Consider the following 25995-nt stretch of genomic DNA (forward strand, 5'->3'; position numbering starts at 1 on the left):
CAGAGAATGGTCCGAAAAAGAAAAAACATCCAGTGAGCGGCAGTTCTGTGGGCGGAAATGCCTTGTTGATGCCAGAGGTCAGAGGAGAATGGGCAGACTGGTTCGAGCTGATGAAAGGCAACAGTGACGACTCAAATCGCCACCCGTTACAACCAAGGTAGGCAGAAGAGCATCTCTGAACGCACAGTACGTCGAACTTTGAGGCAGATGGGCTACAACAGCAGAAGACCACACCGGGTGCCACTCCTTTCAGCTAAGAACAGGAAACTGAGGCTACAATTTGCACAAGCTCATCGAAATTGGACAGTAGAAGATTGGAAAAACGTTGCCTGGTCTGATGACTCTCGATTTCTGCTGCGACATTCGGATGGTAGGGTCAGAATTTGGCGTCAACAACATGAAAGCATGAATCCATCCTGCCTTGTATCAACGGTTCAGGCTGGTGGTGGTGGTGTCATGGTGTGGGGAATATTTTCTTGGCACTCTTTGGGCCCCTTGGTACCAATTGAGCATCGTTGAAACGCCACAGCCTACCTGAGTATTGTTTCTGACCATGTCCATCCCTTTATGACCACAATGTACCCAACATCTGATGGCTACTTTCAGCAGGATACTGCGCCATGTCATAAAGCTGGAATCATCTCAGACTGGTTTCTTGAACATGACAATGAGTTCACTGTACTCAAATGGCCTCCACAGCACCAGATCTCAATCCAATAGAGCATCTTTGGGATGTGGTGTAACGGGAGATTTGCATCATGGATGTGCAGCCGACAAATCTGCGGCAACTGTGTGATACCATCATGTCAATATGGACCAAAATCTCTGAGGAATGCTTCCAGCACCTTGTTGAATCTATGTCACGAAGAATTGAGGCAGTTCTGAAGGCAAAAGGGGGTCCAACCCATTACTAGCATGGTGTACCTAATAAAGTGGCCGGTGAGTATATATATCTATATCTATCTCTGGGTCCCGTAGCCGTTCTGTGGGAAAGAAAGCTGAATCCATGTGGTCAGACGCCTCAATAGCGCATGGCTACTGCTGGAAGAGTACAGTGGTGGTTGTATCCAAGGACAGCTATCTCGTTTCTAAGGGAAAACGTAGCTACAAGTTGCCTCAATGCACAGTGACTAAGCATCGCAAAATATACGACTATGAATATAATATGGGATATGTCCTAAATTATGCCATGTTATGGTGCTGGTTGCTCGCTTGTCTATGGAGAGGGGAGGTGTGAGTAGCGCTCACTCCACCTTCTCTCCAGCGTGCTGGGCTAATACCCAGGCGACCTACTTGGTGTAAATGTAGCTAAAGAGATAGGAGAGGCATGACTTATTATCATCTTTTTAGGTTTTCAGAATTTCTTCCTTCCCAGGGTGAAATGAGAGCTCCAAACTTCGCTTTTACCTTGGGGCTTAATTGCACAAACTGCAAACATAATAAAAAATGGCCTGGCCCCCTGCTTTCCTGTATGGTGGCAATGTCTCACAGGGATATAGTGACTCCATGCATCGCATTGAACATGGAGTTCAGTCTGTGACATATGGCCACTGTAAGGTCCTTGTTCATGTTCAGGACCGTGTTTGTGGTCTTGTTTTAAAACCAGAAAAATGTAGTTGTAAAATAACTCTAAATTTTAATATTCTAATTGTAGTAAAATACTTGCAGCATCACTGCAGGGTTCTTCTCAGGGAAAACTGTTCAGTCTTTACGGAATGGATGTTAAAGATTGTTGCAGCTTTTATTAATCTAATACATACAGTCATACCTATGACATTTAAAGGTTTGTATTGGCTACTGTAAGGATGTGAAGAAATGATAAATGGAAGAATAGATCATTTAATGTACACTTCAGCTTTAGAATAATTCTTTCAATATTTAGTTATATAATAATCTTTATTTAAATAGCGACATCAAATTCCGCAGCGCTTTTCAAATAATAGGGGACATATACAAATATAACATTACATTACAGAGTTCAAACAATCATATGGAACAATAGGAGGGAGGGCCCTGCTCACACGAGCTTACAGTCTATGTGTTTTATTATCCTACAGGTAATGGGCTTCTAAAAAAGAAAGTATTGACTCCAGGTAAAGGACCTGAGAGCAGGCCAAGGAAAGGTCAAGATGTCACAGTGCGACTGAAGACCTCACTAGAAGATGCCAGTGTTGTAGAAGATTGGGTCTCCCTCACTTTTACATTGGGAGATGGTGATGTAATACAGGTAATCCAGTTTGTACATCCATTCAGGTACAGACTACTGAAATGTGACATTAAGCATGACCGGTGATGTGACAAAGTGTGCTTTACTGGTTTATCGGAGTATCGATATCCTCCTTGATATAGAAAGGGCCAATTGGGTTTTTCTGCTAGTAACTTGCAACATGCTGGTGGGAAAGTGGTACCATCTGAAAACTGTTTTCTTCTGTTCCATGTCTGCCAACCCTTGCTGCTTCATCACAGACAGGACCATTTGTATATTTCTGCCTATCTCTCTCTTTCTAGGCCCTGGACCTATGTGTGCAACTTATGGGGATTGAAGAAACTGTACTTATTGATGCAAATTCCAAGTATTGCTATGGGACCCAAGGCAGGTAGGTACTGTTTCTTTGGTATTTTCCAAAAAATCTTATCCCCCCCCCCCCCCAAGTTAAAGCATTGCTAAATCTTTTTTAAAGATTTTTTTTATCTTTGAATTTTTTTTTATTTCAGAAAATAATGATAATAGTAAACTTTATAATATACTTCACTAAGTTAAAAAGCAGTGTTTCCTGCTGGATGCAACACTTGTATAAAATGGCAGACTGAGGCCTCTGCTCTGTATATAATTTGTCACTGGTATCTATGGCATCCAACTAATGCCCTCATCATGTACCATATGAGCCTCATGCACAATGCTGCACCTGATGTCGCTGATATCCATAGGAAGCGAGTGGGCAGGAAAAGGACCTGCTCTTTATTTTGTAGCTTGGCTGCCATTCACAGTCACTGGGGGTCATTTACTAAGGGCCCGAATCGCGTTTTTACGGCGGGTTACCCGAATTTTCCCGTTTTGCAACAATTTTCCCTGAATTGCCCCGGGTTTTTGGCGCATGCGATTGGATTGTGGCGCATCGGCGCCGGCATGCACGCGTCGAAATTCGGGGGGCATGGCCGAACAAAAACCCGACGGATTCGGAAAAAACGCTGGATCGTGAATGGAACGGGTAAGTAAATCTGCCCCATTGTGTTTAACCTTTCTACGTGATTATTAATCTGTATGACAACATATCTATTTGCCTTCAAGGATTCCAAATATCTTGCCCAATGCCAACCTTCTCCTTGAGGTTACCCTGCTTGATGTACTTGATGGTCCTGATTTGGAACTTCTGACTGGGCAGGAAAAGCTAGCTTTGGCCAACCAGAAGCGGGAACGTGGAAATTTCTATTACCAGCAAGCAGATTATGTGTTTGCTATAAACTCTTATGATATAGCTCTGAAGATTGTTAACTCCAGCTCCAAAGGTGAGTTGTTTAGGGTTAACACCAGAATACCATAAATAAAATGTGCCCATGTTCTCCAGGGAGTGCTCATACTACGCTTCTACTGCAGTGCATGAGAAATCTACTTTGAAGGTACAAAGATGTAACTTGACTTCTAAATGATAAGAATCCCCTCCTAATATAAGCCCCACACATCGATAAATGGCTTTCTTTTCCTTTTTTCCCCATCATGTAGTCGATTTTACACCTGACGAAGAGAATGAGTTATTGGATGTTAAAATGAAGTGTCTAAACAATCTGGCTGCATCTCAACTAAAACTGGACCATTTTGAGGCTGCCCTGAAGTCATGTAACATGGTGCTAGAGCAACAACCAGAAAATATCAAGGCTTTGTTCAGGAAAGGAAAGGTATGAGGAATAGGGACTTGACTATCAGACTTTCTGTAATTCACTCTTATTTTGCTACATAAGGTTAATGCATTGTGTTCTATATTGTATATCATTGTATTGATTGTGATGTTACTGATAACAAGGAAATGCTGACATCCATCAGAAGTAGAAATGTGACAGAAAATGAGTTTTATGTTCTATTTTATATAAAGATAACATTGCTTTTTACAAAGCCAGTGCAGGAACTGCTCTATTAGAGTATTTTTTTAATGGTAACATGAGCCTTGTGTTAGCATCAGTCTGTGGGTTAGTGTGAACACAAACATATTTGTTTTCACTATTTGCACAGTTTCATTATATCTTCATGGCTTCTGTGAAAACAGTAAAGGAATGAAATATTGTGCATTAATGAAAGGTTCCACTAGATGTCTCCCTGGCATGTGAGCCTATGTTGTGGATGACTTTCCTACACACTGGGAGGTTTTCCCTCCATTGGGATTGCTATACATTACTGTGGGCCCTATTGCTTGCATTCGGTCCGTGAGCCCTCTTCATGACCCTTCATAGCCCGCTGACAGATATATCCGTCAGGGAGCGTGAAGGGGTTAAAGGGAGATAACAAATCTCAATCTTAACTGCCTGTATTTCCAGTTTTATGTATCACAGAACCACAAGCCTGAAAGGGGAGATTCTTATCTTTCATAGGATACCAAAGGCTTGGTTGTAGGTACTATAGGTACAAGATATGCAAGGTAATGCTAGAAAGGACATTGCATACCCTACCTGAGAAGGCTGGTGTAGTACAAGCTGGTGACTGTGTTCCTTCAACACCTACATGCCACTTTTTTTTTTTTTTTTTTTTTTATTTAACTGTATTTTTATTGATTTTTCCTTTTTATAGACATTCCATGTTTCATAGCAAAATATAGCATTGTACATAGTAATGACTGGAGTATCCCTGTTCGCAGCCAGGATAGTGTATTATTGTAAAACATAAAAAACCGTATAACAAGATAACAGTGTAACAGTAAGGCGGTGTTGGCTGAACACTATATAGACACGAGACAAGGGTAAAACACAAAGGGGAAGTTGGGTGTCGGTTCAGGTATCCCTAATACGGCGCATCAAAAAGGTCTATTGGCCATTGATAGAGCATTGTTACTCAGAGAATGTCTCTGCTTCTCCAGAAGTCATCCCATGGAGCCCACACTAAATTAAAACTCTCTAGTTTGTTGTTCAACAAGGCTGTCAAATGCTCCATTGTACGAACATCCTGTATCCTAACACAATAATCTTTTCGGGAAGGGGGAGACGCTTGTTTCCACTTCGAGGAGATTAGGCACTTTGCCGCTGTGAGGAGGTGTAAAAGTAGTTTAGCTGATTGCTTGCCCAAGGTGTCAGGGAGGATATTCAGAAGATATACACTGGGGTCTAAGGGTACTGCTTTACCCAGGGTAGATTCTATTACCGATCCTACCATTTTCCAGTAGCTACCTATTTGGGGACAGGACCAAAAGATGTGTGGTATATTGGCACCCTGAGAGTCACATCGCCAACACGCATCGCTAGTGTCAGGATAGATCCTGTGCAGTAAGGCTGGGGTGTGGTACCACCACATCAGGAGTTTATATTGATTTTCCTTGTACTGTACACACTGTGATGTCTTGGCCGCCCTGTCCCAGATCCTCTTCCAGACTGTAGGTGGTAGTTTTCTTCCTAGAAAGGCTTCCCATTTTAGCATATAATCATGCTGGGGATTGTGGTCAGGGTAGGGATTGCTAAGCAGGGCATAAATGGCTGATATTAATCCCTTGGTGCTCGACCCTTCTTTACAGATAATTTCAAAGAGAGTAGGTAGTGATACCGCTGGTGAATTGTAAAGGGAAAGCATATAGGATTTAATCTGTAAGTATCCATACTGAGCTGTGAGTGGGAGTGAGAATTTGTTCCTTAGAATAGAGAAGCTGAGCGGTTCTCTATTCTGGAAATCAGCGATGTCCGCAAATCTGAATAAGCCTGCCTTATGCCAAGGTTTCGTCATTTGTCCAGTGAGACTAGTGGGTAGGGTCGGGTTATAGAGGAAGGATGTCATGGGGGAATGTTCCGAGGCCAGAGGGAAGTTTTTGGCACAACGTAGCCAAATGGATCTAGTATGATTCATTGGGCCAAGTAAGGGAGAGGGGGGTGGTATGTGAGATGTCGCCCATAGGAAAGAGTTGGGATGTATAGGGGCGCTCCAGAGCTTTTCTATTTCCATCCATCTGGAGTAGGCCAAGAGTGTTGACCATGCTGGGATTCTGCGGAGGTGAGCTGCCCAATAATATTTAAGCAGATCAGGAACTGCCAGCCCTCCTCTGTCTCTCGGCTGCATTAGGAGTTTCTGGGCTAATCTATGCCGCTTATGAGACCAAATGAATTGAAGCATGGAGGCCTGGAGTGACCTCAATGCGTTCAGAGGGACCGGAATCGGCAGTGTCTCAAAATAATACATTAATTTAGGAAGTATGGTCATCTTAACTGCATTTATTCTGCCAAAAAAGAAAGAGGTAGTTTGTGCCAATTAGCCATCAGTTGTTTTAAAGTTTCAAATAATGTGGGGAAGTTTTGAGAATATAGAGTCTTATAGGATGTGGTGATTTGGATCCCCAGATACGTTAGTGATCGGGTTTGCCATTTAAAGTTAAAGTTAGAGCAAAGTCTCGTCAGTTGAGTCTGGGGGATATTTATTGGAAGGGCTTCTGTCTTATTTATATTAACCTTGTATCCTGACAGTTTCCCGTATGTGTCCAGTAGGTCATAGAGATTAGGGAGTGAGGTATGGGGCTGTGTGAGTGTTAGTAGAACATCATCCGCGAACAAGGATAATTTAAACTCTTTGTCTCTTACCATGACACCCTTAATATTTTCCGATTTCCTGATAGCTGCCGCTAGGGGTTCTATACATAAGACAAATAATAGGGGGGATAGGGGGCAGCCCTGCCTTGTTCCGTTATGGATGCGAAAGCGGGGTGAAATAGAGTGGGGCAATTTTATCGTGGCTGAGGGATTGGTATAGAGAGTTTCCACAGCTCGCATAAAGGGGCCCTTTAGCCCATAGGCCCGTAGGGTCCGGAACAGGAATGGCCAACCTAAGCGGTCAAACGCTTTTTCGGCGTCCAGGCTTAAAAGCAGGGCCTCCCCCTTTACCTTGTTAACTACATCAATCAGGTCAATAGTACGCCTAGTGTTATCCCCCCCTTGTCTACATGGCACAAAGCCTACTTGGTCTTTATGGACTATTTGCGGGAGCCATTGGATCAACCTGTTGGCTAGTATTTTGGTAAATAATTTATAGTCCGCATTCAGCAATGCTATGGGCCTGTAGTTAGAACAGTCTGTGTGATCTTTATTCGGTTTGGGGATCAAGGTAATATACGAATGTGTCATGTTGCCTGGAACTGGGGAGCCCTCTAAGAAAGTATTAAATAGGGGAAGTAAATAGGGAGTCAGGATGGACTGGTATGTCTGATAATACAGGTAAGTTAAACCGTCTGGGCCAGGCGATTTGCCTCCAGGGAGTGCTTTCAGGGTTTCAGCTAGTTCGTCGGCATCTATGGGGGCATTTAAAGCGGTCAACGCGCCGTCTGGTAAGCGTGGGAGATTGCATTCCTGTAGGAAGGGCGTCTAGACGGGTGTCTCTAGTCATTGGGTCTTGAGGTAGTGTGTCGGGCAGGTGATAAAGTTTAGAGTAGTAGTCATAAAAAATATTTGCCATTTCCCTCGGGTCATAGGTTATAGAACCGTCCGTGCGTCTTAAGGAGTGTGCCTGTGTTTTGGAGGCTTCAGTTTTCAGCTGTCTAGCCAGGATTGTGTGTGCCTTATTCCCCTTTTCGTAGTACTTTTGTTTGGAGTATAATAACAATTTTTCCGTGCGAAACATGGCCAGTTCTTTAAGTTTGGCTCTTGTCTCTATTATTCGCTGGAGGACTGGCTTGGAAGGGGATGTTGCTAGTGCTGTCTCTAATGCTTTAAGCTCGGAGGTCAATTGAGTTTCTTGTTGGGTCCTATCTGATTTTATTGCAGTGGCTAGAGAGATGCACTGCCCCCGACCACCATCATTTTATGGGCCTCCCACAGTGCTGGTAGAGCCACATCATTGGCATTAGATTGAAAAAATTCCGTGATGGCTGTGGCCAGCGCATCCCTCTGCTCGGGTTTTTTAATAAGTGACTCATTCAGTCGCCAGTGACATGCGCGCGTTACAGCAAAATTATCTGCCGTTTCTAACGTTAGTGGGGCATGGTCTGACCATGTGAGGGGACCCAAGGTGGATTTGCGCATGAGTCGGAGGAATTGTATGGTTCCAAATAGGTAGTCTATCCTTGTATGTGTACCATGCGGTGGGGAATAAAAGGAAAATGAACGATCTCTTGGATTGTCAACCCTCCAGAGATCATACAGTCCATGAAGTCGTATGAGTTTTCTAAATTCCCTGGTCATAGACACCAAAGGTGCAGGTGGGGGGTTCCTACTAACAGCTAGTCTATCCATCTGTGGGGAAAATGGTAGATTGAAGTCTCCCCCCATTAGTAGTGCGTCCCGGGGTAGTTTAGAGAGACGGGTCAGGACTTGCCTCAGAAAGCGGATTTGGCCTTTGTTTGGGGCATAAATGTTACAAAGGGTGAGCGGTGTACCCTGTAGTGTACCTTGTACAATAAGATATCTCCCTTTCGGGTCTGATATTACATTCGAAACCCGAAGGGGACATGAGGCAGCTATCAGGATGGCTACTCCCCCTTGTTTTTTCTCCCCGGATGCCACATAGGATGTGGGATATAGTCCCTTAGCAAAGGAGCAGGAACCAGATGCATCGAAGTGTGTCTCTTGTAAGAGTACTACATCTGCTTTCTGACTTCTCATTTCTGTCAAGGCTAAACGCCTTTTAGCAGGGGAATTAAGCCCCTTAACATTCAGGGTGAGAAACTTAACCATGGCGGAAAACTAAGTGGGTGAGAACCGCTATAAAACAAGTCACTTACTTTACCGTAGAGGCCCTCGTATGGATCAAAGATAGTGTAACACGTGTAGGAGGGTCGCCTCATTGGCTTTCCTACGCGAAACCTGAGGAGAACACATAAGGGAAGTAGGGGTAGGGTACACAAGACAACAATAAAATCAACACATTGCATCAAACATAACCAATATGTGCCTATGGGCACAGTGATCGGTAGGGGCATCCTTTAGGTTCGGGCGGGAGCCAGGAGAGATTAACAACCCTCTCAGCTCTCGGACCCGGCCAAGGATAGCCAAAAACAGGTAGTCGATATGTAGGAGACTACAAAAACAAAAAAAAAAGGGGGAGAATAGATCTCCTTGGCAAGTTGAGACGTTGTGAAAAAGATAGTCAATCAAAAATGAAAAATTAAAGGAGATTTAGAGACGAGCCACCTCAGAACCGTCCCTGTATAGCACCTAATTCGGACGTGCAAACCTGGACTCTCCACCTAAAGGCTTCTAGATGGAGGAAAAAGGGCCATTTTTGCAACATAATGATAGCAATGATGCTATCTTCTCCTCAAGCTGGGAAGTTTAAGCTGTTTGATCTTGCGTGGGGTTTCTTGGAGATGAGCGGCGTCTCTTTTTCTGCACCGGGGTCCACTCCGGGGGAGGAGCTGGCGGTGGAATAGTGATCTCCCAGTCCGGAATGTCTGGGGGACTGAGGCCCAGGGCCTTGCAGAATCCAGGCATGTCCGTATATGATGATAACGGGATTGTCTGTCCATTGTGCAGGGCGAGCAGGGCGAAGGGAAAGCCCCATCTGTATGGGATGCCGCGATCTCTGAGCTGGGACAGAAGCGGTTTCAGTTGGCGCCTTTTATGCAGGGTAATCCATGATAGATCTGCGTAGACTTGTATGGAGGCCCCTTTGTACAACAGAGAGTCTTTCTTTCTAGCTTTAAGCATAATTCTTTCCTTTAGCTCATAATCTGTGACACAGCAGATAATGTCCCTGGGTCTTGCGGCTGAGCTTCTCGGGCCCAGAGCTCGATGGGCTCTGTCGAATTTGATCCTATGCGATTCTGGCTCATCCAAAATGGTGTTAAAGATAGATTCCAGGATTGTTTTGACGTCTTCAGGGCCCTTGGGTTCTGGGACCCCTCTCACCCTGATATTATTGCGTCTACCGCGATTGTCGAGATCTTCAATGTGACGGCTCATGTCTCGTAAAGCATAAGTTTGGTCCACCACGGAGTCACGTAGCTGGGCCACGTAGGTTCTTGTGTCATCATGAGCCACCTCTAGTCCTTCCACTCTGTTCACTAGGGAGTGCAGGTCGTCTCTAACCGAGTTTAATTCAGTGCGGAATGTATCTTTTACTTCTTCCACCAATTCTCTGAAATCCTGCTTAGTAGGTAAACTGTGAAGCACACTTTGCAAGTCAGCTGACATGAGTACAGAGGTAGTGGACGGCGGATCATCATAGTTATCGGGTTCAACCGGTGAGGCCCATGGGTTTTGTACGGATCCCAGGCCTGTGAGGGAGGGGGTGGTGCTCAGGTCCTCTTCCAGGGGATCCGACCAGTCCCCAGAGGTGCTATTGAAAGCGGCTGGAGGGCGAGCAGGAGTGCCGTCTGAGGCCTGGGTCTTCTTTTGTTGTCTCTGGGGGAGGGAGGGAGGTATCCCTGTAGAGGAATCGTTCCCCACACTTTTAGCCACAGAGGAGTAGGAGAGTGGGGGCACATGGGGTGGAGAGTTTCCACTCTTACTGGCTCCTGGTGGTTTATTTGAGCCCTTATAGGGGTTCTGTTGTTTATGACCGCCCTGTCCTGGCATCTGCTCTGGGCCCTGCTGTGATGGCGGCACATGGGAGGCCTGCTGCCTTTTGTGGCGGGAAGGACTCGTCGGCTGCTGCAGGGGGGTTGCACTTACTTGTGCTGCCGTGCTCGGGTGGACCTCGTCCTCCTCTCCCCGACTTCTGGCGCCTGTCCGGGAGTTCGGCTCCAGCCCCTTGGAGCGGGCGCCTGGTCCCTGCTTCTGCTCCCGCGGTGTTGCGGAGCTGCGTGTCTGCGGCGGGGAGACACGCGCGCCCGCCGCGGACCCTTTGCCTGCCGGCGTGGAGAGAAAGCGCTCCATTCCTCGAACGGGCGCCGGGACGCAGTCTGAGGGATCCCCGATCTTGGCGGAGGTATGTGAGTGGCGGAGGGTCCGGTTCTAGTGCGCTAATGTCGCTGTAGGTGGCTATCAGGAGCAGGAGCTAAGGCTCACACGTCCGTCTCCATGCGGTAGCAGGCCACGCCCCTGCCACTTTTTTTAAAATAGTAGTGGGTGTGGGCACATAGCAGTGGAGATCTTTTGTGTTTCTAAACATGTTGATTTTCAGGTTACATTTGACGGTTTGTTATAAGAGGGACAGTCTTGGGTGATAAGGTCCAAGATATATGGAGAGGACCACTTGTGAATAGTGATAAGCGGACATGGGCTGAAGATTGTGGGTTTGGGTCATCCAGAAGTTTGGTATTAGTGCCAGCACCGATATTGGGTGCAATTTTTACAACAAACCGGTGCCTCCCAAATATGAAGCATGAGAAGAAATAAGCTGATAAGCATATAGTCATATAGATAAACCCTCTCTTGTGTAACAGTGACCATATAGATCAGCGATGGCAAACCTTTTAGAGACTAAGTGCCCAAACTGAAAACCAAAGTCCATGTAATTATCACCAAATCACCAGCTATTTAGCATAAAATTACAGACCACCATAGAAATGCCAACATCGCCAATAATATCACTCGGAAGGAGAAAATGCAGTAAGGAATGCTTTTGCCATACGTTAATTAATCTTACACCAGTACAGTGGCAGTAGTCCTGACGTGGGGTGGGGAGATATATGATGCTTTAGCTGCTCATGGACCAAACATTGCCAGTATTAGGGGCAATATGAAGGATTGGGGAATCCAATTTGGCAGGGGATGTGTAGGGCGAAGTGTGTATTGTGGGGTGGAGGGTGTGGGCACTGAACAGCAATGTTACAAGAAACCAGGCAAGTGAATTTTGGATCTAATCACCACATATGACAGCCGTCTTATGTCACATGTATATATTTCCCTTTGTCCGGAGCTCTGGACACCTGTGCCATGCTGTCAGTGAAGGCAGCATAGTGCACCCCAGCTTAACTGGCAGCATGGCACAACAACAAGAGATCTGGGCCAAGGGAAGTGTATATGTGGCCATAGGATTTTTCCCCAGTTCAAGGACTGCTGTCATCAAAGCTGTAACCAATTCTGTCACCACTGTTGTAGCAGCTCAGAAGAATTCCATAACAGCCTTTATCTTGTCAATTCATACATTCACCCCTTACCGACATGTGACGTAATACTACGTCACATGCCAAGTGCGGGTGCATGGAGAAGGCTCACGGGCTGAGCCCTTTCCATAGCTGGCAAAAATCTTTTCTGGGATCGTCGCTCCCCGTGATGTCATCGGGGAGAGGCGATCTGTGATCCGTTGCCATGGTAGCCTTGGGTGTTCCCAAGAGCCAAGGCTACTTTGGGTAAACCTATTGATTACAATGTGCTATCACATTGTAAAATCCACACATACTGCCATACTGTAGTATGACAGTATATGATAGGATCGATCAGACAACCTAGGGTTAAAGTACCCTAGGGAGTCTGAAAAATAGTAAAAATAAAAAGTTTAAAAGAAAATTATAATAAAAAAACCCCTAAAAACTCAAATCACCCCCCTTCCTCTAGAACTGATTTAAATATAAATAAACAGTAAAAATCATAAACACATTAGGTATCGCCGTGTCTGAAAATGCCCGATCTATCAAAATATAATAACGGTTTTTCACTGCATTTAACCCTGTAACTGAAAATCTTGCCCAAAGTCGAATATGGCACTTTTTTGCCAAATAAAAAATTCTATAAAAAGTGATCAAAAGGTCGTACAGTCCTAAAAATGATAACATTGTAAGTTAAAATTGGTATCCCCGTAATCGTACCGACCCAAAGAATAAAGTACACATGTCATTTGGGGCATACAGTGAAATCTGTAAAATCCAAGCCCACAAGAATACGGCACAAATGTGTTTTTTTTTTTTTTTTACCAATTTCACTGCATTTGGAATTTTTTTCCCGCTTCCCAGTACACGGCATGGAATATTAAATACAACCATTTTGAAGTGTAATTTGTTACGCAGAAAATAAGCCATCACACAACTCTTTACATGGAAAAATAAAAAAGTTAGATTTTTGAAGGTGGGGAGTGAAAAATGAAAATGAAAAAGAGCTGCGGCGTTAAGGGGTTAATCATTCTAAAATAATCTTTTCTTTATTATGTAAATAAGGCTGGGGACATGGAGAAAGTGATATCACTCCTGTTCCACCTCCTGTAATGTATAGTAAAGCATTGCTAGTGCTTGTGGGAGACACACAGACATCAGCTACACAAGTAGTATACGGGAGTAGCAACATGTCAGGCTGTTAAAACTGCTACAGAATGCAGGCATGTGTATAGGAGTATCTCATACACACACAGGTTGCAGAGGGCACAGCCGCCAGAACCAGGAAGCACATATAGGAACCAGCACTAGGAGTGACACTTCATTATACAGGCTGTCATTCATGTGTAGTGGAGTATCTCATATACACACATGCTGCAGGGGGCATGGCCTCCAGCACCAGGAAGCACATGGAGGAAGACATTACACCATTATACCTCACATCATTATACAGGCTGTCATTCATGTGTAGTGGAGTATCTCATATACACACATGCTGCAGGGGGCATGGCCTCCAGCACCAGGAAGCACATGGAGGAGCCAGTAGACCATTATACCTCAAATCATTATACAGGCTGTCTGTCATGTGTATAGGAGTATCCCATACACACACAGGCTGCAGGGGCTTGGCCACCAGTACCAGGAACTATAGAGAGTGGCCAGCAGCAGGAGTGTCACCTTTTTATACAGGCTGTGAGTCGTGTGTATAGGAGTATCTCATACGCACAACCTACAGGGGGCATGGCAACCAGAAACAGGAAATACATAGAGGAGCCAGCACCAGGAGTGTCTCATCATTATACAGTCTGTCAGTCAAGCACCGGGGGGTGTGGCTGTGCCTCACACTCATGAATAAGCTAGACATCTCGGGTCAAGTGCTTACAGCTTTACCTAATTGTCCTTCTACATGCCTGTAAACTTAAAGGGGTATTCCAGGAATCAGCATAATTCATATGCAAATGCATACTCAAAATATAAGCTAATGTGTAATTAGTTGTTATTTAAAATTTTGCTCCCCTTAGCAGAAAAATGCTGATGACATAGACTGTAATGAAGAATTAAACTGCTACTGGCCCTTTAATTAGTCCGTTAATTTCCTCCGCGCGGTCCGTCGCAGAACAGAAGATGGCAGCCGGTCACATGTCCACATCACATGTCCTGCAGCTGCCTGGGCAGGTCATGTGATTACCACTATGTTTGGCTGTAGTCAGTTGGTTGCAGCGCATCCAGTATGGCCAGTGTTTTGGTGATGGCAGTTACACATCATTACTATGGTAACAGTGCAAGAAAACCTGCTACATCATCACTGGGAGCAGAGCCTGAGAGGTAGGAGGAGTTACTGAGAACTAAAGGATCGTGGGACTTGTATTTTCCAGTGGCAGCCATCTTGGTGATAACTCCACCTACGTTAGAGAGGACATAAAATGTTGTGAATCATAAAATCAAACTATTTAAGCCATTTTGTGACTAATGACACTGAGTATTGTTGTATTCATTTATTTAAATCATCATGGGTTTTTGTGTCAGACATTCATATTCCCGGAATACCCCTTTAATGTAGGGATAGGCGCAATGTTTTCTGATGGCAGTTTATGAAAATATATTTAGTTTTGGGGGTTAATTTGCCTGACCGGTTCTCTTGAAAGGATTTTTCCCATTACTACATTATTTGGTAACTTTTTGTTATATTTACTTTGTCAGCCATGTTTGATCCTTGTGCAGTTTGTACTATGGTTTCCATGTGGTTCTTTGTGAATGCATAGACCTTTAGCAGCACAAGCTACAGTGCACTACTATACAGGGCCGATTCTAGCATATTTGCTGCCTGAGGCGAATATTAAAATGCTGACCCCCCGCTCCCTGTTAAGTAAATCCTTAAACTTTACTAACAATTAACAACCCTACAGACAGCTCCCTGACAATGTGTGACTGACTACAGGATCTGAGAGGCATTAGTGGCATCTAGTACCTTATAGATGACAATCTCTTCCATCAGTAGAACTTTATTCAGGGTTCTCTAATCCATGACGTATCACTGCTGAATTCACGGGCAGATATCTTCAGCTCCGTGCAACCTCTTCACACGGCGTCCTCAAAAATACCACAGTCGCTTACAGTATAAAGTCTCCTGGAAAACAACACTGTGCTCCTAAATAATATATACCCCTCACAACACAACTGACCACACTCTCCCCACATACAAAACATCCCTTCATTATATAGGGATAAAATCTTGCCCCACATATACAGTCCCCTCCCAGCTTAGTAATATACTGTATCCCATATACATCCCCCCCCCAGCTTAGTGATATATAATATATACAGCACCCACCAGTATAAAATGATTCTGGCCCCATATAATATATACTGAATCCTTCCCCAGTATAAAATAATTATAGCCCCAAATAATATCTATAGCATCCCCCCCAGTATAAAATAATTATAGCCCCAAATAATATATATAGCATCCCCCCAGTATAAAACAATCATAGCCCCAAATAATATATATAGCATCCCCCCAGTATAAAACAATCACAGCCCCAAATAATATATATAACATCTTCCCCCAGTATAAAATAATTTTAGCCCCAAATAATATATATAGCACCCCCCCAGTATAAAACAATCATAGCCCCAAATAATATATATAGCACCCCCCCAGTATAAAATAATTATAGCCCCAAATCCCCAAATAAAATATACAGAACCCCCCCCTAGTATAAAATAATTATAGCATCCCCCCAGTATAAAACAATCATAGCCCCAAATAATATATATAGCATTCCCCCCCAGTATAAAATAATTACGGTATAGCCCCAAATAAAATACATAGCATTCCATCACCCCCTCCCCAGTATAAAATTATTCTGGCCCAATATGATATATATAGTGCCCCGCCCCCCAGTATTAATTATTAGCCACATTTAATTAATTAAAATACATGAAAAATAATAAAATCATACTCACCTGCAGGCAGCTGCTCCCTCAGCGCGCGGCTCTCCTGTGATCCGCGGCTCCGCACAGTGACACAGGCGGCGTGACATCATGACGCCTGTGTCACTGCTTAGAACGGAGCGACGCAGCTGCCACAAAGGCGCTGCGTCGCTCTGCATATAAATCGCGCCTTTTTCTTAAAGAGACAGGCGCAATTTATTTAGCTGGTGGGCGATTCGGCCGTTAATGGACGCCCGAATTGCCCACTTTAGAGCCGCCCTTTCATCTCGCCTCATGGCAGATGCGGCCCTGCTACTATAGGCGCTTAGTCCATTGGGCACACTTGTCACTGACAGTCTCTTGGTTCTATTTTATGGACAGATTTATTTTCTTGGGCTGACAAGCTTAATGTGATGAGCGATGTATTTGTACTAAGGTTTTAATCCTCCATTTCTGTATCTGCAGGTCTTGGCCCAGCAGGGAGAGTACAGCGAGGCTATAGCCATCCTTAGAAAAGCATTGAAATTAGAACCAACAAACAAGGTACTTACCCACAAGACTGTTCCTGTATATTAGTAGAGACACACAGCTCCATGTAAAGCAATAAAGGTATAACATATACTGCACACTTTCCTGGTCTATTTGCCAGCTGCAATCCATCGTATATAGGAAGGAAAGGATCCGGATGGTAAATGTCCTATGTCCTCGCGTATAACACTATTTCTATGGTAACAGACTTCCGCAAAACTCTGCAATGTCCTGATATGGGAGATGTTGGCTGTATGGTAGGACCACATAGGGGTTGCTTGTTGTACCATGATGATGCCAATGTCCCTGGAGCTGTGGACTCTAAATCTGAATTATGAACCTTTGTAAAAGTCTTCATCAAAATTCCGATCTGCTCTGATATCTTGGGCGAATACAGAATAAAATAACAGGCCTCCTGCACATGACCGCTGTTTTTCTGCAATCTGCGGCTATTTGTGGACCATGTATAACCTGTATTTTACATGTGTCACGGCTGTATACCCGCAAAGTTGGTCTGTGTGTAATCTGTGTTTCTGTGATTTAGCGAGGTCAGCCCATAAGGTCATGTGATTGTTGCCCAGCACCAAACACAAAACCGAACAGAAAAACCAGTGTTCCATCCCAGTTCTGCAGCCTGTGACCAGATTTTGTATTGTAATAGGCCAAATGTTCGCAATGGGAATATCTCCTATAGCACAGACATTAATTCTGTGCAGGTTACAGCAGGTATCACTTGAAGTCACACAGGGGTATCTTATGAGGTCTGGCTTACTTTCTTATTTGGGCTATCCATATATCTCCCAGGAGACCTCTGACTGATGCCACTAAGGGGAGCTTGCTGCCAATCATTTATGTTATGATTTCAATGGGAAATATTTCTGAGTTTGCTCAGCTTTCTAGCAGCCATAATGTTGCAGTGTGAAGGGATGCACTCTACTGTCTGTTATTTACGTAGACACTCACATTGGTGTACTGTTACTTGTCTGTAAAAATTACGTACTGGAAGAATCCCATGTAATCTAAAAATAAATGTGGCTCAATTTGTGAAGCACATTGGAATAGCTAAAAAAACGTCCTTACTGCACATGGTGATTTGTGTTCTATTTCTTTCTCTTTTTTTTTGGTTCTATTTTTCTTAATCTCTATCTATTAGTGACATTATGCTGACAAAGCCAAATACAATATAAGGAATATAACCCTTCCCATACACCCTTATCTGTAATATTTTAATTATTTACAGACTATACATGCTGAGCTCTCTAAACTGGTGAAGAAACATGCAGACCAGAAGATTGTAGAAACTGCTATGTACAAGAAGATGCTGGGAAATGTGAGCACTTCTACCAACAAGCCTGCCCATAAGTCATCTTTGGTAATAAGCTCTCCTTTAGGTGTTTTACATTTATGCTGAAGTAATCGCTATAAAGCATGTGTGTGTGTTTTTTTTTTTTTGTTTTTTTTTACAATAACTTTTCCAGTTCTGTTATGTGGCCAGTATTTGTCAGTAGTGTAATCTGCACCCCCACTAACCGACTAGTAATGACCCTCTCTATTGGTGCCCAGAAAACACTTTTAGGCCGTGGACAGATGGGGCATTGCAAAGGTTGCCAAAGCCCCCAGAGCACTTTTCCCCTGTCTCCCTGTACCCTTTACAATCTCCCCCACCCTGATCTATTTTTTTTTTTATGCTATGCTGCCTCAGATGTGTAGTTTGTGATTTTGTGGATTGAGAAAAAAAAACTGCTAGGTTACACTGTGCAGGAGAACTCCCCCCCCCCCCCCCCCCCCCACTGTGCTGAGGCAGCAGGGGAGGTGTGTGTGAGACGTTCTCCCGTACAGTGTAACAGCCTGTGAGGCTGAAGCACTGATGTGCTTTGGCAACCCCCACCCAGCTCCCTTATGTCTCCATTAGCATAATTTTAAAAGTTAATTTTTGAAGGAAGAAAGCCATGGGGAAACAACTATAGGAAAAATTACCACAGTCACATTGCTTGGATCTATAAGCAATTGCCTCTGGTTAATCATTCTTGATTTCAAAGATAGATTTCCTTTAAAGTGTGCCTCTCACTAGTCTTCACCTGTTTGTCTATAAGAAAAAAAAAAACTTTTTAGAAGCCCTTCTGTTCTATAGTAACAGACTTTAGAAACATGCTTTTTGTGTCATATTAAAGATAAGGATTAGAGATGAGCAAGCACTGAAATGCTCAAGTGCTCGTTACTCGGGTCAAACTTTTTCCGATGCTCGAGTGCTCGTTTCAAATAACGAACCCCATTGAAGTCAATGGGAGACTCGAGCATTTTTCATGTGTCATTTTATTGAGAAATAAGGAAGTCGTGTTTCTTCGTTTTTTTTAATTCAATTTTATATTTGTGGAACTTCAAAAAGCAGAATGACCTGTGTTAAACATCTGCAATGTGTTCTTCACACATATTGTTCTTCACATACTATTGTGAAGAACACCGTTCTGCACGAATGTCTTCTGATAAGTTAGCAGATGTTTCCGTACATCTGCTAACTTATCCGAAGACACGAGTGCAGAACGGTGTTCTTCACAATAGTATGTGAAGAACAATATGTGTGAAGATTCTTCACACATATTGTTTTTCACATACTATTGTAAAGAACACCTTTCAGCACTAATGTCTTCTGTAAGGAAACATCTGCAATATTCCTGTGTTTTCTGTGTTCACTGTTTTTCACTGTGTTTCCTTAAGTGAAAGCTCATTATTGAGCAGGCGAAATACTCGTCCAAGCAACGAGCCGTTTCGAGTACGCTAATACTCGAACGAGCATCAATCTTGGAAGAGTATACTCGCTCATCTCTAATAAGGATCCTTTCTGATCACATCATCCTTATGGCTTTGTGAGCTACAGAACCAGAGATGCAGACCACACTGCAGATAATTCCTGCCTATTTCTTTCTTTCTGCCTGTATGTTCAGTTCTGTAGATCACAGAACCATGAGCTTGATGGGATTATTATCTTCAATTTGACACAAAAGACATGGTTCTAAGTATTATAGAAACAAATCTAGGGGCCTCCAAAGTGACACTACCCCTGCAACCACCAAACTTGACTCCTCTCATGTGAAATGTGATTTGTCTGAGATTTTTTTTTAAATTGGTGAGATTTCACAAAATAGAGTGAATTGTAAAAAGGGCATTTCATACCCTTCCTGAGCTTAGTGGGGCTAAACCTGGTGACGGGTTCCCTTAACCCCTTACCGATATGTGACGTAATAGTACGTCACATCCCGGGTGCGTGTTTATGGAGAGGGGTCACGGCCTGAGCCCTCTCCATAGCCAGTAAGTCTTTGCTGCATATTGCAGCAAAGGCTTAGCGATAACAGCCGATCGCATGGGCGCCGCCATTTTGCTGCGGATCGTCGCTCCCTGTGACGTCACCAGGGAGCGTCAATCCATCACCATAACAGCATGATAACCCTTTCATTACAATGTGCACATTTGGAGGGCTTGTTTTCTGCATAACAAATTGCACTTCATAGTGACGGAATTTAAATTCCATGCCGTTTACTCGGAAGCAAGAAATACATTTTCTTGAAATTGGTGAAAAATTGCATTTGTGCCGTATTCTTGTGGGCTTGGATTTTACGGCTTTCCCTTTGTGCCCCAAATTACATGTCTTTTTTATGTCGGTACGATCACGGACGGAATTTATATTGGTTTTATAATGTTTTCGTACATTTACAAAATTTAAAACCTATACAGAAAAAAAAAAATTTCATTTTGCCATCTGCTGGTACATTAACTTTGAAAAAACTGTACAGCCTTTTGATCACTTTGTATAAAACATTTTTATATTTTGCAAAATGCCATTTTTTATTTTGGGCGCTATTAAACACTGGAAATAACCGTTATTATATTTTGATAGGACATTTTTGGACGCAGCATCGCCTAATATGTTTATGATTTTTACTGTTTATATCTCTATCAGTTCTAGGGAAAGGGGGGTGATTTTTAGGTTTATGATTTTTAGGTTTTTTTGTTCAAATTTTTTTTACCGAGGCGGTCGCTGGAATGAGGGGGCCCGACACCGAGGAGGTCGCTAGAATGGACGGAGACCGCCGTCTGTAGAGACATATAAAATATTTTTCTCTATTTTGTTATAGCTAAGAGCAGTTATTTACTAACCCAGGCAATGCCAGGAGCTGCAGCTCGTCTAATATATAAAGCTGATTGTTTGTAATGTATGTATGTCCGCTAAAGGAATCTGCACTGTCGTGTTTAGTCACCAAATTTTGCAAAGCTGTTCACTCCGCGATGTCCTTGTCCCCCAGTATACAGCACACTGCAGCCCCCAGTCCCCCAGTATAAAGCACAATGAAGCCCCAACCAGCACATTAAAAAAAAAAAATATTGTGGAGCAGGTTTTCCCCAAATTCACCCATTTAGTTCATGTCTGTCACCTCTTAAACTGCATCTAAAAGCACCAAAAGCTGATTGCGATGCCGTTGTAACTACAACGTGTGAGCACCCTGAGGATCAGAAGGAAATGGACAGCATGTGAGGTAAATAAGTGTCACAGAAAGGGTCTGAATACCTATGACATGTGATGTTTCAGTTTTTCTTGTTTAATTAACTTAATTAGCAAAAATATCTACATTTCTGTTTTATCTATTTTTCTGTCTAGTTGGTGGCAGAGTGTGCATTAATGAACAAAAAATAAACAACTTGCCAATCGACTGCAATGAAACAGAGTGAAGTTTTTTTAAAGCGGTCTGAATATATTCTGTCCTCGCTGTTTTCAATGGATAGCTTATAAGTGCTAGATGGGACCAGGCACTGGCACATGAGTAGCATTTTTGTAATGCGTATAACCCCTTACTAGGACACTGTTTTACACCAAGCTGTTTTTCTGTGTTTTTGTCAATGCTTTCTGCAAGCTATAACTATTTCAAATATTTTTTATTTTCCTTTTTTTTTTTTTTTTTTTTTTAACCCTATGGGGTCTTGTTTGTTTTCTTGGACAAATTGTAGTTATTTAATAGCACATTTAGGTTTCGTGTATCCTTATGATGAACTTCTTTGTTTACAGTATATTTTATATCTTGCATTGTTTTTTCTAATAAATGCTTTTATTGTGTAACCTAAATGGCAAACTTGTCACTTTTATTTTGCAGCTATACAAAATGCTTTCACAAGGTACTGAAACAATTGTTTTCTTTTCCCACAGTCTATCTCCTGGAAGTGGCTTTTTGGGGCCACAGCCATAGCAATAGGAGGTGTTGCCCTTTCTGTTGTAATTGCTGCCCGCAACTGATGAAACATCCTATGAGCATAAGGACAGAAGCCATTTTCTGTGTTGCGACGATCTAGAAGTGTTCTCACCTTCACTCTGGCAAAAATTAAATCAAGGTGCAATGTACAATCGATAAAGATATTCCATGTGATACTTAGAAAATATTTTTCTGAACAGATGCCTCTTGATCAATCCCTGTCAATTACTGTGAAACCGTGCACCTTCATCATTGAGCTCTAAATGAAGCTACAGACGTTGGACATGACAATAACATGAACTCCATTCATACAGCGCTTGATGTACGTTTTTTGAGGCTGGTATCTGGACAATAAGAATGTTCTTGTAATGCGTATTTTGTGAAATGTTCATTCCAATGTGTTAAGAGAACAGTTTGGGCTGGTCTAAGGCCTGTCTGTAACTTCAGCAGGGGCCAATCCCCTAACAGGCAATTGGATTTTTCTAACCATGTCTCTGAACTCTGTAAGGCAATTGTAGATATTCTTTAAAAGACCCCATAAGTTATCTGCTGGGATCCCCAGGAAATAGTGTTCTGTAAATTCCATATTATTTTGAAAAGAAAAGAGAAATATATTTATTAAAGAAAGTTTATTAATGGCCTTGACATACAACCTCCATCGGTCCTTGTGAGCACAGATTACAGATCTAATACTTTACTCTGTGGATAATATGCTAACAGGGCCTTTCCCCATAGAATTCTAGAGGGCTTTTTGGGACCACAGGGGGCATTAGTAGTAAATAGTTCTCTTGGTACTACCCACCTTTAGCCCAAGTGACTAAATTCTAGTTCAAATGAGAACCCAATGCCATATGGCCACCGTTTACTTGTAGTTTGTTACGGGCGTGCAAGTTTCTCTTGATGATGTAAGATGATAATGCAGAAAACTCATCACCAGAAGGGCTGCTTGGTTGTACCAACAATATATAGCCAGTGTGGGACCTGAGACAAGAAGTGGCATCCAGGTTCTGATATGCTCCCTAGGCAAGATTCCAGAAGTGCTACATTGTCTAAAACTAGTAGTGATAATTGGGATAGAACCTGCTGATTGTTGGTTTGTATGGTAATCAAGACCATTTTAGAGATTACATTCTATGTTAATTAAGTTAAATATATATTGTTTTCATTTTACTGGTTAATAAACCTGATTCCATTGTTTAATTTATTCATGGTCTGTGATGGTTCATTGTGACACTTGTATTAATGTCGTTGTGCCAGTTATTTGAAAACATCTGTTTGAATGGCATATACTCCTCGGGCAATATCTTTATTATTTTTTTTTTATAGTTCTTAATGGAGTTGATATTGATGACCTATCCTTGGATCCCCGCAGATTTAAAGGGGTTGTCCAACTGTTTTTAAAATTCCTCAGATGGGGAGGGATTTTTTTTTTAAAAACACAGCTTTACTCACTTCCTCCATCACTCCCAATGTCCCACACTGCCGTCTCACCGTGCCCATTTGTTTAGTTCCGCTTCTTGCCGGCCACTTGTACCCAGTGGCGTAACTAGGGGAGGTTGGGCCCCATGACAGACTTCTTCATGAGGCCCCCCTTACCCTAAAAAAAAAAAATATATACATTTTTGTACAAGCATATTTATACAATTACACACGTATACTTAACTCCATCAAGCTCTGCACCGTACAGAGCTACAAAGGGTTATGAATAGGGCACCGCCATCTTTGTTGTGATCGCTGCTCCCCCTGACATCATCGGGGAGCCGCGATTGGTTGCCATGAAAGTCGCGGGTCTGCCTCAGACCCGATGCTATATGGCTTCTGGGGATTCATTACAATGGGCCAGTAGCTCTCACTGTAATAAATCATATGTAAAAATGCCACATACTGCAAAAACCTAAAAATAGGGGTTTGCGGTAGTGGGCGGAGTTCAGGCAGGGGGTTTGTGGTAGTGGGCGGAGTTTGGGGGTTGCACGGCAAGTTCTTAGGTTGCGGGCGTAGTTTTAGGAGAAGGGCGTGAGCGGTCAGGAAACTAGCCTTCCAGCTGATCTATTATGCCCTGTGGATTGAATTTTAAAAAATTAAATAAACTCGCCTCTTCTCTTTTCCACACGGAGTTATGTGCCCAGCACTGGCAGCGTAATGACGTCATAACGCTGCCAGCGCTGGGACACTTACTTTCCGTCCTGTGCGCTGCAGTGATTAGTGTGACAGAGCAGGCAGTGTCAGCACCCTGCTATGTCATGGCTTTTAGCAGTATCGGAGCGCAGTTAAACTCAAAGGACCCGCTCGCCTGTGCATAGCCGTGCATCCCCGTCAATATATGAATGAGCCCCCGTTCCAATGGGCCCGATCACAGTTGCGAACCCATGCAACTGCGATCGGTTCGCCAATGTATATCTCGGCATCTGATGCAGCCCTCTAAACAAACAGGGACACGCCGAGACTGTGGCATGGGACAACGACAGAGGAGATGAGTACAGGTTCGTATTTTTAAAATATCCCTCCCCAGCCCACCTGCAGAATTTTAAAACCGGTATGACAACCCCTTTAACCAATCCTGTCAATTTACCAATATCTACCCATAAGATCCCCTGAAAAATGTGCATGTGTTATGCCTGGAGGTCGTTGGAGATTCCTGTGCAAGGGACAGCCCCCGCCTCCACAAATGCCTGCTCTCATAAAGTGCTAAATCCTCACCTTCTATAGACAGTGACGGTTGACAATGAGGTAAGTACTACCATAGTATGGAACAAATGGTAAAAATGACAGCACCTTAACAGAATCTGTGGCATACATTCATAAAAATTTAGTTGTAGCACAGCTACACTTATTGAAATCTGGAACATCCACAGAGAAGTCGAGGCTTAATGGAAATCTACCATCAAAATAGTTCATGACAAACCAGGGGCACTTGCTCATAGATCAGTGATGGGCAACCTTTTGAGCTTGGTGTGTCAAAATTCGCCAAAAAACCGAGCATAACTCGGGTGCTGTGTCACCTTTAGAAAAAAACTAATTTTGTAATAACATGTCCAGCAGCGGACTCCCCTTATTAATAACATGTCCAGCAGCGGCCTCCCCTTACTATTAAAATGCCCCTAGCGGCCTTCCTTCCCTAATAAAATACCCCTGGCGGCCTCCCTTTACTACTAAAATACCCCTGGCGGCCTCCCTTTACTACTAAAATACCCCTAGCGCCCTCCCTTTACTACTAAAATACCCCTGGCGCCCTCCCTTTACTACTAAAATACCCCTGGCGCCCTCCCTTTACTACTAAAATACCCCTGGCGCCCTCCCTTTACTACTAAAATACCCCTGGCGCCCTCCCTTTACTACTAAAATACCCCTGGCGCCCTCCCTTTACTACTAAAATACCCCTGGCGCCCTCCCTTTACTACTAAAATACCCCTGGCGCCCTCCCTTTACTACTAAAATACCCCTGGCGCCCTCCCTTTACTACTAAAATACCCCTGGCGCCCTCCCTTTAAATATAATAATAAACTTATATACTTACCAAGTGATGTCTTCTTCCCTGTAGCTTTACTGCAGGTCTGACGATAATGGCGGCTCGGCTCCTCCAGGTTGCACCGCGCGCCTCGGGCGCTGGGCGGTCGCGTGTCACCAAAAATGACTACGCGTGTCATAGGTTCGCCATCACTGTCATAGATCCAGGCACTGTGACTGTGGTATACAGTGCCTTGTGAAAGTATTTGGGCCCCCTGAACTTTTTTTTTACCTTTTGCCACATTACAGGCTTCAAACATATAGATATAAAACTAACTTTTTGGTGAAGAATCAACAACAAGTGGGACACAATTGTGAAGTGGAACGAAATTTATTGGCTATTTTAAATGTTTGTAAAAAATAATAAACTGAAAAGTGGTGCAATATTATTTGGCCCTTATAGGACACCTGTCATCAGGTCTCTGTCACTAGTCCTGTCACCACTACCTGTTGGAGCAGCTCACGAGGATTCCATCCCAGCCTTTATCTAGTCGATTCATACATTAATCATTGCAAAATCATCTTTATTATGTAAATGAGGCTGGCCACATGGTCAGAGGCAGTGATGTTACCCCACTCCTCTCCTCCCCCTGCTTATGTCTGTGTGTAATGTATAGTAAAGCATTGCTAGTGTCTGTGCTTTATCTGCT

The 25995-nt window shown here is 43.3% G+C and overlaps 1 protein-coding gene across 1 annotated transcript in view; it reads left to right on the plus strand.

Moving 5' to 3' along the window:
* FKBP8 (FKBP prolyl isomerase 8) overlaps positions 1-23045 on the plus strand; it is a 44964-nt gene extending 21919 nt beyond the window's left edge. Inside the window, exons 3-9 of the mRNA XM_072112522.1 lie at positions 2058-2227; positions 2509-2597; positions 3290-3507; positions 3722-3894; positions 16542-16619; positions 17845-17976; positions 21799-23045. Of these exons, the coding sequence (XP_071968623.1) occupies positions 2058-2227; positions 2509-2597; positions 3290-3507; positions 3722-3894; positions 16542-16619; positions 17845-17976; positions 21799-21885 (947 nt within the window). The 3' untranslated portion in view covers positions 21886-23045. The remainder of the gene's footprint in view (positions 1-2057; positions 2228-2508; positions 2598-3289; positions 3508-3721; positions 3895-16541; positions 16620-17844; positions 17977-21798) is intronic.
* Positions 23046-25995: the final 2950 nt, after the last annotated feature.

The sequence above is a fragment of the Engystomops pustulosus genome, chromosome 1 (genome assembly GCF_040894005.1).
Source record: "Engystomops pustulosus chromosome 1, aEngPut4.maternal, whole genome shotgun sequence".
Lineage (NCBI taxonomy): Eukaryota > Metazoa > Chordata > Amphibia > Anura > Leptodactylidae > Engystomops > Engystomops pustulosus.